Source organism: Oryx dammah, unplaced genomic scaffold (assembly GCF_014754425.2).
Source record: "Oryx dammah isolate SB20612 unplaced genomic scaffold, SCBI_Odam_1.1 HiC_scaffold_23, whole genome shotgun sequence".
NCBI lineage: Eukaryota > Metazoa > Chordata > Mammalia > Artiodactyla > Bovidae > Oryx > Oryx dammah.
This window is the reverse complement of record NW_024070207.1, coordinates 31,756,901-31,768,936: the sequence shown is the minus strand read 5'-3', so window position 1 is coordinate 31,768,936 and position 12,036 is coordinate 31,756,901. Positions and strand designations below refer to the sequence as shown.

At 34.2% G+C, this 12,036-nt stretch overlaps 1 protein-coding gene across 3 annotated transcripts in view; it reads left to right on the top strand.

The window, feature by feature from the left end:
• The window catches only part of STAG2 (stromal antigen 2), a 131,601-nt gene that overhangs the window by 53,445 nt on the left and 66,120 nt on the right, over positions 1 to 12,036 (top strand). For all 3 annotated transcript variants that reach the window (XM_040265208.1, XM_040265210.1, XM_040265209.1), the window contains exons 3-5: positions 1,376 to 1,454; positions 4,650 to 4,814; positions 11,194 to 11,290. In XM_040265208.1, coding sequence (XP_040121142.1) covers positions 1,376 to 1,454; positions 4,650 to 4,814; positions 11,194 to 11,290 — 341 coding nt within the window. The remainder of the gene's footprint in view (positions 1 to 1,375; positions 1,455 to 4,649; positions 4,815 to 11,193; positions 11,291 to 12,036) is intronic.

The window sequence follows — 12,036 nt, the reverse complement described above, 5'->3', positions numbered from 1 at the left end:
GGCTTCCCTCGTAGCTAAGTCAGTAAAAAGTCTGCCTGCAAAGCAGAAGACCTGGGTTCCATCCCTGGGTCAGGAAGATCCCCTGGAAAAGGAAGTGGCAACCCACTCCAGTATTCTTGCCTGGAAACTCCCATGGACGGAGGAGCCTGGCAGACTACAGTAGTCTATGGGGTCGCAAGAGTCGAACACGACTGAGCTAAGCACATATGCACACTTCCACTACGCCCTAGAAAATATGGATTATACACAGCACCCCTTCTACTCCAAAATGAGGGGCAAAATGAGAACTATAAATTGGTGTCTTAGAGATTAAAGAGACTTCAGAGAGTTCCTTCTTTCCTGCATAAATATTATTTGTAAATGTGAAGATTGAGAGGTTGTCAGTTGTTCAGGGTCACACAGTTTCCTAGTACTGTATTAACTAGAAACAGTTCTCTTGACTAGCTCACTACCTTTTTACTTTATAAAAGATTTTGATCAGTTAGCATACTTCCATACTCCATTTCAAATGATTTAGTTTGTAAAAATGTTTCTATATAGTCTTTCAGAAATACATGTTATACTTGGATTTATAAATATTTTGGGATGATGTAGGAAAGGTCATAAGAACCGTAATATTGCTAAAATTACCTAATAAAGGTTATCTCATACCTAGTGCTAAAATACAGTTTTACCTGAGCACCATGATCTCTGAATCAAAAAATGAAACCAGCCATTCTAATAGAACAGCACAGTTCCTGAAGTTAGAAGTTTGAGAGCCCCTGTTTTCATTTCTATACTCTGGTTAAAAGTTAACAAGAGAAATGTTTAGACATTTGTGTTTTAGATTAATGTTTTTGTGTTATATAATTTTTTTTGTTTTTCTTTTAAATTTTACTTTATTTTACTTTACAATACTGTATTGGTTTTGCCATACATCAACATGAATCCGCCACGGGTGTACATGAGTTCCCAATCCTGAACCCCCCTCCCTCCTCCCTCCCCATACCATCTCTCTGGGTCATCCCAGTGCACCAGCCCCAAACATCCTGTATCCTGGATCGAACCTAGACTGGCGATTCGTTTCTTACATGATATTTATTATACATGTTTCAATGCCATTCTCTCAAATCATCCCACCCTCTCCCTCTCCTACAGAGTCCAAAAGTCTGTTCTATACATCTCTTGAGACCATGTTTTTGTGTTATATAATTTTATATGTTTGGTAATATGCTGTGATATGATACTTTGGAAAAGCATCTTAATTACATTTAATACTAATGTAGTTTTGTAATGAGTTAACCTGGCCTTTCTTTTAGAAAATATGGCAAAATTTAGAAACTCCATTTACATTTCTAAGACAGCTTTTAAATAATTGCTTATCTTTTTGTCATAGGGAGTCAGAAACACACTTTTCTTCTGACACAGATTTTGAAGACATTGAAGGAAAAAACCAAAAGCAAGGCAAAGGAAAAGTATGTACAGAATATATGTGCAGAATATGTGTACAGAATATGTGTCTTTATTTTGGTTCTTAAGATCATAATTACACATATGAATATATATATGCATATATATAGTATTTTTAGTTACATCTCAGATGTTGTTTTCTTTAAAAAATGCTTTTTCCACTGATAAGTATGGTAAACCTTTGAACACATGTGGTTTCTTTGACTTCTAGACCAAATACCTTTTGATTCTCTACTTCTACTACTATAAAGTTGGAATTAATAAGTCATTATTTCCAGTAGTTTATTTTATAAAGCATTGTATGCTAAAGCAAAATATGATATTCTGTTGGTTTTATTTTTATTGACACGAGTAGTCCAATATAAAGCAAATTGGTAAATTTCTCTAAAGCACCCTAAAAACGTAACCTATGAGGTTTACTATTGACAATGACTGTTTATGAATAATGTCAAGGATAAAAACGAACAAAGTGAAGTTCTGAGTCAATAGAATGTAAGTTTAGAGTTTGAGTGGATAGCCTGAGAGATGTGGATAACTTAGTGAATGGTTAAATTATTTTGGAAAGTACCTTTGACTCTGTGCATGTGTAAATACATTGTGCAAAAGATGACTCTTTTTGTTCAGCATTTTCTTTGCCAAAATGAATTTTGGATTCATATTTCTCATGACACATTTACTTAAAAATGTCTAAATAATGCTGAAATGTATGATGAACAAGGTAAAAACTTCTCATTTTAAATATGTAAACATTTTGATGAACATATACACATATATAAACATGCATGTAGAATTTTACTTAAATGGAATCAAACTATGCAAACTGTTTCATTTGCTTTTAAAACTTAATGGTATGTTGTCAGAAGCTTTCCTATCAGTGAATTTTTCCTCTCTATAATTTTTGATGGTGTCATAGTATCACATTTTTAAAAAAATTTTTATTTATTTGACTGCACTGGGTCTCAGTTGTGGCATGTGGGATCTAGCTCCCTGACCAGGGATCAAACCTGGCTCCCCTGCATTGGGAGCACGGAGTCCCAACCACTGGACTACCAGGGAAGTCCCATAGTATCACATTTTATATATCAAACATAATTTATTTAGCTAGTCCTTGGAATATCTTTTTAGAGTGCACATAATCCATGTGTTTCATATTTCCTATGCACTCTTAGTCTCTTAAAACGTAGTAGTATGAGAGAGAACATGTGAACGAATACACATGTTAACTCATGACTATCCAAATACAGCCATAATTCTAGTAGGTAGTTAACAGTTATTCATTAGAAAATAATTTTTTATTGGTCCTGCAGCCATCTTTCAAAACTGAAATTCTGCTTTTGGCTTTGATTTAATTTGCAAGTTGAGATAAGACTTATAGTGGCATCTGAATAGAGTAGTCACTGCCCTTGGTTATTAGGGGGTCAGATCAAAGATTTATTATAACAGTAATCATATTTTGACCCTATACCATGTATGTTTGATGCACTGTGCTAATAATTTTACCTGTTATCTAACATTTGAACAATGCCGTAGATTAGAAAACTTGCTTATTTTTATAGACAGTAAACTGAGATCTCTTGAAGCTTAATGGTTGAGGAATTGAACCCACATTTGCTAAAGATGGTACTCTTAATCCACTATAGTATATACTACCTCATAGTCTTTTCTTAATAGGTTTTTCCCCCTATAAGATTAGCTTGTTTACTTCTTGTCCTTCCCAATATTGTCTGCCTTTGCACATTGTTTTTTGTAGCACAGCATATCCATTGAACCATTTTAATTGTACTAATTAGTTTTTCATACCAACAGGGAATATTGAGGCATATGATAGATAAATTGCAAATATATAGCTCTATGTTAATTAACATGAACGTTTCATACTTTTCTAGTGTATACTTTGTAGCTGAGCTTTTCTTTTATCCTTATCTCTGAATTTTTTCTTCTTTTTTTTTTTGCTGGAGACAAAAGCCTTTCTTTCTTCAATTACGAATTAGTGACTTAGGTTCACAAAGACTGAATATCATTAACAAAATAAGGTAAATTAACAAGTAGTATCTCTCATTGGTTAGGAAGGGATTTGAAGTATTTCCTAAGAGTAGAGTGGTTTTAGATTCTTGAAGGAGAAAGAACCCTTTATAGAACAAAGCATGGAAACATACAGTCAGTGGAAGTGGCTGACCAGCGATCTGCAAACTATGGCCTGTTTTTATACTACCCATGAGTTAAGAATGGTTTTTACATTTTTTAAGGATAGTAAAGGTAAAGAATATTGACAGAGACAATATGTGGCCTGCAGAGCCTTGAAAGTATTTACTGTCTGATGCTTCACAGAAAGTTTGCTCTAGATCATAGAAATGTGTAGATCTAGAAGAGACCCTCAATCATCTGGTCTAATCTGTAAAGATTTTAATACAACTCTGGCATTTTAGAAAAGAGAACTTTGAAATGAGGAGTGACTTTTTTTAAAAAATAATGTATAAATTGGAGGTGTTTTATATCTGGGGCATGTGGGCAACTGTTTCACTGATTATGAAGTCTCCACACCCAACATTGACAACTTTCTTATAAAGGGGCTTCACTTCCATAGTATTTGTTAATTGAATTTTCATGATAAATAAGTGTTGATGGGAGGGCCCAGAACAAAAATGAGATGGATATACCCATTCATACTTCTTAGAATTGTCAATTCAGTGCAGTGATTTATGACTAACGATAGACATCAAGTTAAAATGTTGAACTAATTACAAGTTAATTATTTCACAGTTTTGTTATTGCTGCTGCCCACTACAGTCTGTACCCTAAAGCAACAATCCTATGAAGTAGACACTTTTTTCTTTTTTTACTTTTATCCTCACTTTGCAAATTAGAAAATCTCTCTGAAGCACAGTGTGGTTAAGTAATATGCCGAAGATTCCTCAGCTAACAGGAGTAGAAATTTGGGACCCAGTAGTCTGTCAAATCTACAGAGACGGTGCTCCAAACTGCAGTGTTACATGAGGTATATGGCAGTATAAGTGAAAAAAATCGGTACCACAGAGAGGCTGTCATAACCATATAATTTTACTATGACATGTGTATGGCACTCTGCTTTAGGTCAGGTTTGAGTATTTTATAATTATGCACCCTATCAGCTGCTTCTGTAGCTTTATTTTGAACTCTCAAGGATAAGGATATAACTTAAATCAATTTGTATCTTCATGCAGACTTGTAAAAAAGGCAAAAAAGGTCCAGGAGAGAAGGGCAAAGGTGGAAATGGAGGAGGAAAACCTCCTTCTGGTCCAAACCGAATGAATGGTCATCATCAGCAGAATGGAGTGGAAAACATGATGTTGTTTGAAGTTGTTAAAATGGGCAAGAGTGCTATGCAGGTAATGTTTATTGTGTTCTTCCAGTTCATTTGTACATTGTGAACTTTAGTGAGTTATTTAAAATATATTCCTGATTTTTCTAATATGTAAACAAATTTTTTCACACTACTTACTATAAAAAAGCAACAAACTAGTCGGGAAACTAGGAATCTGTCAGTTCAGACATAAGACCTTTAAGCTGTGTCTTGAGTCATTTTCTTCTGTATTATTTTTTTAATGGCATCTCACAAAAAATTATTTGGTCAAAAAATATGCTGCTATAAACCCTGACTGTGATGTTTCAGTTTCCTCTGAATTTATATAGTGGCTGTTAAAACATGAAATTCTTTACACATACAGAATTCTTGGTTGAGTGACCTAATGTAATCACTATCCACTTGAGTGAATTATTTTGATCACTGTTGTCTATTCCAGATTTTATTACTTGTGCTGTTTCTTAGCACAGAAGTACAAAGTTAGAGTCACCCATGTCAAATTATCCTAATTTTTTTTCTTCATATTTTTATGACAACAGAAACTTTTTGGCTTTATACCCATGTAGTTTTTAAAAATTGAATCAACACTATACTCAATATACATGTTTAATGAAATTATTATAAAGTATTAATAGAAACTAATAAATAAAATTTTTTTACATGTAAGGGATTGTTAGCTTTTGAACCATCACCAATTGTATAGTGCAGTGTAGTTTCTTGAATTTGAATTAACTCATTTATTCATATATGGTTAGCTTTCATATAGTTGTAGTTAGGATGTGGATTTTATTTCTTTAATATTTTAAATTATTGTTTTGTGTACACATTAAAAAAAAAATAATGTCATCTTATAATACTGTGCTATGGTTTATTTAGTCATTTCCTAATTTCAAAAATTATCCTGCCCTCTCTAGTTCCCATTTTGGATTAATTTTATTGAAGAGAGAAATTATCTCTGTCATATCCATTTCGTTACTTTCCTTTTTATATTTATATTGTACTTTTTGTCTGTAATATTCTGTTCTAAGTGGTTAAATGTGTTAATCTTTTTCTCTGATATTTTGTCATTTTTGTTACCATCAGAAATCTCAACTTATATCTACACCTAATTAGGCTATTCTATTTTTGTCTAGTTGTAGGTTTTTTTTTTTTTCAATTAACTTTTTGGCACATCAGAAATTTTTAATAGGAAATGTGAGGGCTTAGCTTTATATTTCTTTTTGTTAATGGTATATCAGTGAACATTTTCCTTATTTTTGTGTTGCTTATGGTTTGTCATATGTTGAGATTGTACTTTTATGCCATTTGTCTTCTAAATGTGCTTTCCCCCTTAAAAGCAGTATATCCACAGTATCCATTGATTTCCCTGAATCATCTCTCCACCTCTAATTTGTTTTGTGTACTCCCACTTATGTTATCTTTCTAATACCAGATTTGATCAAGAGAGTCTTCTGTTGACAACCTTCTAAGAGTCCTTCCTTATCTAACAGCCCAGCCCTGGCTTCCTTATGGCATGCTTGCTGTTCTCTAGCCACCATATGTTCTCTGCCCCTAGACCTTGCTTTTTGTTTTTCTTACTGCCTGAAGTAGTCTTATTTTTCTCCCTTCCATATCACACAGGATTGACTAATTCAAATGTCACTCTTTTAGTGGGGAACATTCTTGGATTCTGTCTCCTTCTCTCCTTGAATGTATTTCTTACTTTTCTCTTTTCAGTATATTACAGTTATGCACATGTCCGAATTTGCTTCTAGATTGTTAATGCCTAGATCAAGGACTGTGTATTATTCGTTTTTTTGTATCCCTAGTAGTTTGTCGCTCAGTCATGTCCGACTCTTTGTGACACCATGGACTGTAGCCTACCAGGCTCCTCCCTCCATGGGATTCTCCAGGCAAGAGTACTGGAGTGGGTTGCCATTTCCTTCTCCAGGGGATCTTCCCGACCCAGGGATTGAACCCGGGTCTCCCGCATTGCAGGCAGACGCTTTTAACTTCTGAGCCTAGGATATCCCTATTCCGGTAATTATAAGTGAGAGTGAATAAGTACAGGACTCACTGTCAGTTTTAAAATAATTCTTTAAAAAGAAGAAATCATGCATGTGCCCCTAGTTCTATTATATAATAGATGTTGAATTTTATTGAATGAGGTTTTAGTATACAATTTGATGGTTAAATTTTTAAATATATTTCATCATGATAGCTTGTATTGTTTACTGTTTGTATTTTATTTGTATTTATTACAGTGGCCTTATATAAATTCTAGTATAAATTCTGTTTTGAGCTTCATGAATAACTTTTTGATAAGACGTGGTGATATTTTGTAAGATTTCATTAAATATTTTTGTATCCTTGTTGATGAGAATAGCCCTTGTTGTACTTAATCAATTGCTGCATAACAAACACCCCAAACTAAGTGATGTAAAAGAACAACCATTTTTTTATATTATGCTTAGTAATCCTGTGGATCTAGAATTCATACAGAGGTAAATAGGGTTATCTCTTCTATGCTTCCGTCGATGATGCCTGGAGTCTTAGGTGAGATAGCTTTAATGCCTGGAGGTGACAAAAGCAGGGACTGTGATCATCTGGAGACTTCTTTATTCATGTTTGGTGCCTAGTCAGGAGTGACTTGAAGGCTGGGCTCACCTAGAACTGTTACCTTCAGTTCAGTTCAGTCGCTCAGTCATGTCTGACTCTTTGCAACCCCATGAATCACAGCATGCCAGGCCTCCCTGTCCATCACCAACTCCCAGAGTTCACTCAGACTCACATCCATTGAGTTGGTGATGCTATCCAGCCATCTCATCCTCTGTCTCCCCTTCTCCTCCTGCCCCCAATCCTTCCCAGCATCAGAGTCTTTTCCAATGAGTCAACTCTTCGCATGAGGTGGCCAAAGTATTGGAGTTTCAGCTTCAGCATCAGTCCCTCCAGTGAACACCCAGGACTGATCTCCTTTAGAATAGACTGGTTGGATCTCTTTACAGTCCAAGGGACTCTCAAGAGTCTTCTCCAACACCTCAGTTTAATTCTTTGGCGCTCAGCTTTCTTCACAGTCCAACTCTCACATCCATACATGACCACAGGAAAAACCATAGCCTTGACTAGACGGACCTTTGTTGGCAAAGTAATATCTCTGCTGTTGAATATGCTATCTAGGTTGGTCATAACTTTACTTCCAAGGAGTAAGCGTCTTTTAATTTCATGGCTGCAATCACCATCTGCAATGATTTTGGAGCCCCCAAAAATAAAGTCTGACACTGTTTCCACTGTTTCCCCATCTATCTGCCATGAAGTGGTGAGACCAGATGCCATGATCTTCGTTTTCTGAATGTTGAGCTTTAAGCCAACTTTTTCACTCTCCTCTTTCACTTTCATCAAGAGGCTTTTTAGTTCCTCTTCACTTTCTGCCATAAGGGTGGTGTCATTAAGTACCTACAAATGGTCCTTCCATGTGACTTGGCTTCTTACTTTACTGTAAGAAGTAGCTTCTGGGGTAGAGAGACTGTACTGAGAGGAAGTGTCTAGTTCCATACCATAGGGCTGCGAGAACCCAGTGCAAAAGTTGAATAGCCTTCTATGACCTAATCTTGGAAGCATGATTTTTACTGCACTCTGTTCTAGAGAAGGGGACATAGACTTCACTTCTTTTTGAGGAGCAATGTCAAACAACTTGGGGCCATGTTTTTAAACTTCCCATAGTCACATAATATATTCTCTTGATATTTATTGCTTGTATCATATTTGAAAATCATCTTAAAAATGTTTCTTTCATAAATTGAGTTGGTTGACATATACAAGCTGCTGTAAAGTATAGAAAAAGATGAAAATCTAGAAATTAAGCATTTTTTAAAGAAAATGTCCAGTCAGTCTCCATGAGCCAGATAATTCTTAAATAGTATTTCCTTTTTCTTTTTTTGTACATCAAGTTGTATATATTTTATTAATTCACTTCATACTCAGATTCCATATGTATTTAACTTAAAAAACATTTTCCTTCCTGAGTTTTTATTTTTATATTAGCTGTTTTTTATCACCCTAATTTTAAAATTTTATTTTAAAATTGTTTTTGTCTGTCTTGTGGTTTCCTCTGCTGTCCATAAAGGAATATAGTACTGCTTTTATTTATTTGCTGAGCTGTGCAGCATGCGGGGTCTTAGTTCCTCCAAGCAAAAGTCAAATCTGCTCCCACTGCAGTTGAAGTGCAGAGTCTTAACCACTGGACTGCCAGGGAGGTCTCAGTACTACTGTTATTTTTTAGTTCTCATCTTTTTTAAAAAAAAATTACTGTATTGAGGTATACTTCACAAACCATGAAATTCACTGTTATAAAGTATACATTTAATGGTTTTTAGTACATTCACAAGAGTTGTGCAGCCATCACCACAGTCAGATTTTAGAATTTTTTCCATCCCCAGAAAAAAACCTCATGCCATTAGCAATCACTTTCTCCTCACCTGACTGAAAGTCTAGGCAACCATGAATCTACTTTCTATAAATTTGCCTATTCTGGATATTTCATGCAAATGAAGTCATACACATATATGATTGTTTTTGAGTGGCTTATTTGGTTTAGCATAATGTTTTTAAGGTTCATCCATGGTGTGTGGCATGTGTTACAACTTCATTATTTTTTATTGCCAAATAATATTACATTCCATTGTCTGGATAGACCATATTTTTTTTATCTGTTCATCCCTTGATGTACCTGTAGTTTGTTTTTACCTTTTGACTTTTGTGAATAATGCTGTTATATGATTATTATTGAATAAGGTTTTGTTTGGATGTTTGTTTTTATTTCTCTTGGGTAACATACCTAAGAGTTAAGTTGCAAGGTCATTTAACTCTTTAACCTTTTGAGGAGCTACCAAACTTTATTTTCAATGTGACAGCACCATTTTACATTTTTCCTAGCAGTGGTTTAGCATTCCATTTCTCCGAATTCTTGCTAGCTTTTGTTATTGTCTATACTTTTTTTTATTATAGCCATCTTAGTGGGAGTGAAGTGGTATCTTCTTGTGGTTTTGATTTCTGTTTCCTTTGTGGACAATTACATTGATCATCTTTGCGTGTGCTATATAGGCCATTTGTGTATCTTCTATATAGCACTTATTCCAATCCTTTACCTATATTTTAAATTGGGTTGTTTGGATTTTTAAAATTACAGAATTACAGTTCTTTATCTTTCTGGGCATAAAGTCTGTATCAGATGCATAATTTGCAAATATTTTCCCCCATTCTGCGGATTATCTTTTCACTTTCTTAATGGATTCAAGAACAAAGTTTTAATTTTGGATAAGTCAAACTTATTCTTTCTTTCATCTTGTGCCTTTGGTCTAATATTTAAGAAGGGTTTGGCTAACATGATTATGAAATTTTTCTTCTGTGCTTTATAGTTTTAGCTCTTAATTTAGGTCTTTGATCCATTTTCAGTAAAGTATTGTGTATGATGATGTAAGATAGGGTCCAACTTCATTGTTTTGCTTACAGATGTCCAGTTGTCCCAGCACCATTTGTTGAAAAGACTAGTTTTTCTGTGCTGAATTGGGTTAATATCCTTGTCAAAAATCAAATGACTGTCAGTCTCAGGATTTATTTCTGGACTTTAAAATTTTATTTCAGTAATCTGCATAACTGTCCTTATGCCAGTAGCTTTGTAGTAGGTTTTAAAGTCATGAAGTGTGAGTCCTCCGACATTGTTCTCTTTTCAAGACTATTTTGACTATTCTGTGTACCTTGCATTACCCTGAGGATTTTAGGATCAACTTTCCAATTTCTGCTAAGAAGTTAGTCAGCTGGCATTTTGATAGGGGTGGCATTGAGTCTGTAGATCAGTTTGGAGGGTACTGTCATCTAACAACATTAGGTCTCCAGATTCATGGACTATCTTACTTTCTTTTGGTGTTTATTTAGCCTTCAATTTCTCTTTTTTATTAATATGGGATTATTAGCACTCACTCGAGAAAAAGTGTTATTTTATTTGCATTTCCTCATTGACCCAGGCATTTACTTCTTTTTAATAATTTTGTAAAGTTTTCATTTCACCAGCATTGTAAATATTTAGATACTATTTACTTAGTACAATATTTTTGTCAACTATTCTAATATTTTCTAAGATGTCTATAATATCACTAAGAAATTTCAGTTTATAAAGTTGGGTTCTATAGTTTTCAGATTCCTTTCAATTCAAAAGTTAAGGAAGATGGATCATCATTATGTATAATCATGTGATGGATTTACTGAATTTGATTTCATTTTATTGTTAAAATGTAAATTTTGGTATACAAATATATGTATTTATTGAAGTAATGTGATGCCACTTATTGTTGGATCTTAATGAATTTGATCTGAATTAAATCTTAGAATGTTAGAAAACGCTAATGTTTTTTCTCCCCTTCTTGCTGTAGTCGGTGGTAGATGATTGGATAGAGTCATACAAGCATGACCGAGATATAGCACTTCTTGACCTCATCAACTTTTTTATTCAGTGTTCAGGCTGTAAAGGTAAGATATATTTATTGTGGAATCAGAATGTTCTCAAATGTTATCTTCTTTTTTGTTTCACCTAAAGATTATTAACACTTTGTGTGGAAAATAATGCCAAGATATTGAGTTATTTGCATTATAACTATACAAAATATGTAAAGAAAAAAGAGTAAAGAATGAAGAGAGGAAGTCTGTTGAGACTGTTGTATTCTATGTGAAAGTTAATGAAGAACTTGGCAATTTATAATGTTATGTTACTTTTATTAGATATATTTCCCACTTTCAGCATCTGGTTTTAGGAACAAAGAAATGGATTAAGAAGGGAGGAAGAAGATAATGAAGAGATACAGGTTCAAGTGGCAGGGAATTGTAAAGTGTAGGGAATTAAAAAGTGCCATGAATAACAGTAAGAAAGTAAGTAAGTAGGTAAGTAAGTAACTAAGTAAGTTAAGTAAGGTATTGGTGAAATTTCCAGACTTTTTCCCCTAAAAGAGAAACTCTGGAGTGGGGTCTTGTTTAAACTGTTCATGCTTTATTTTAAAAGATTTTGAATTAAGAGTATTGAAAATATAAAATGTAGAAATGTCTTTCCTGAGACAAAAACTTACATTGCACACATTTGGCCAGAGGGACAAAACTGTGTGAGTTGGGGAGTCATATACCCTGGTCTGAATCAGTAAATGAAGTAGTCAAGATCATGGGCAGGTTCTGACTTATTCTGTCTCCCTAAACTTGGCCCATCCTTGAAATTCTACCAAAAAAAA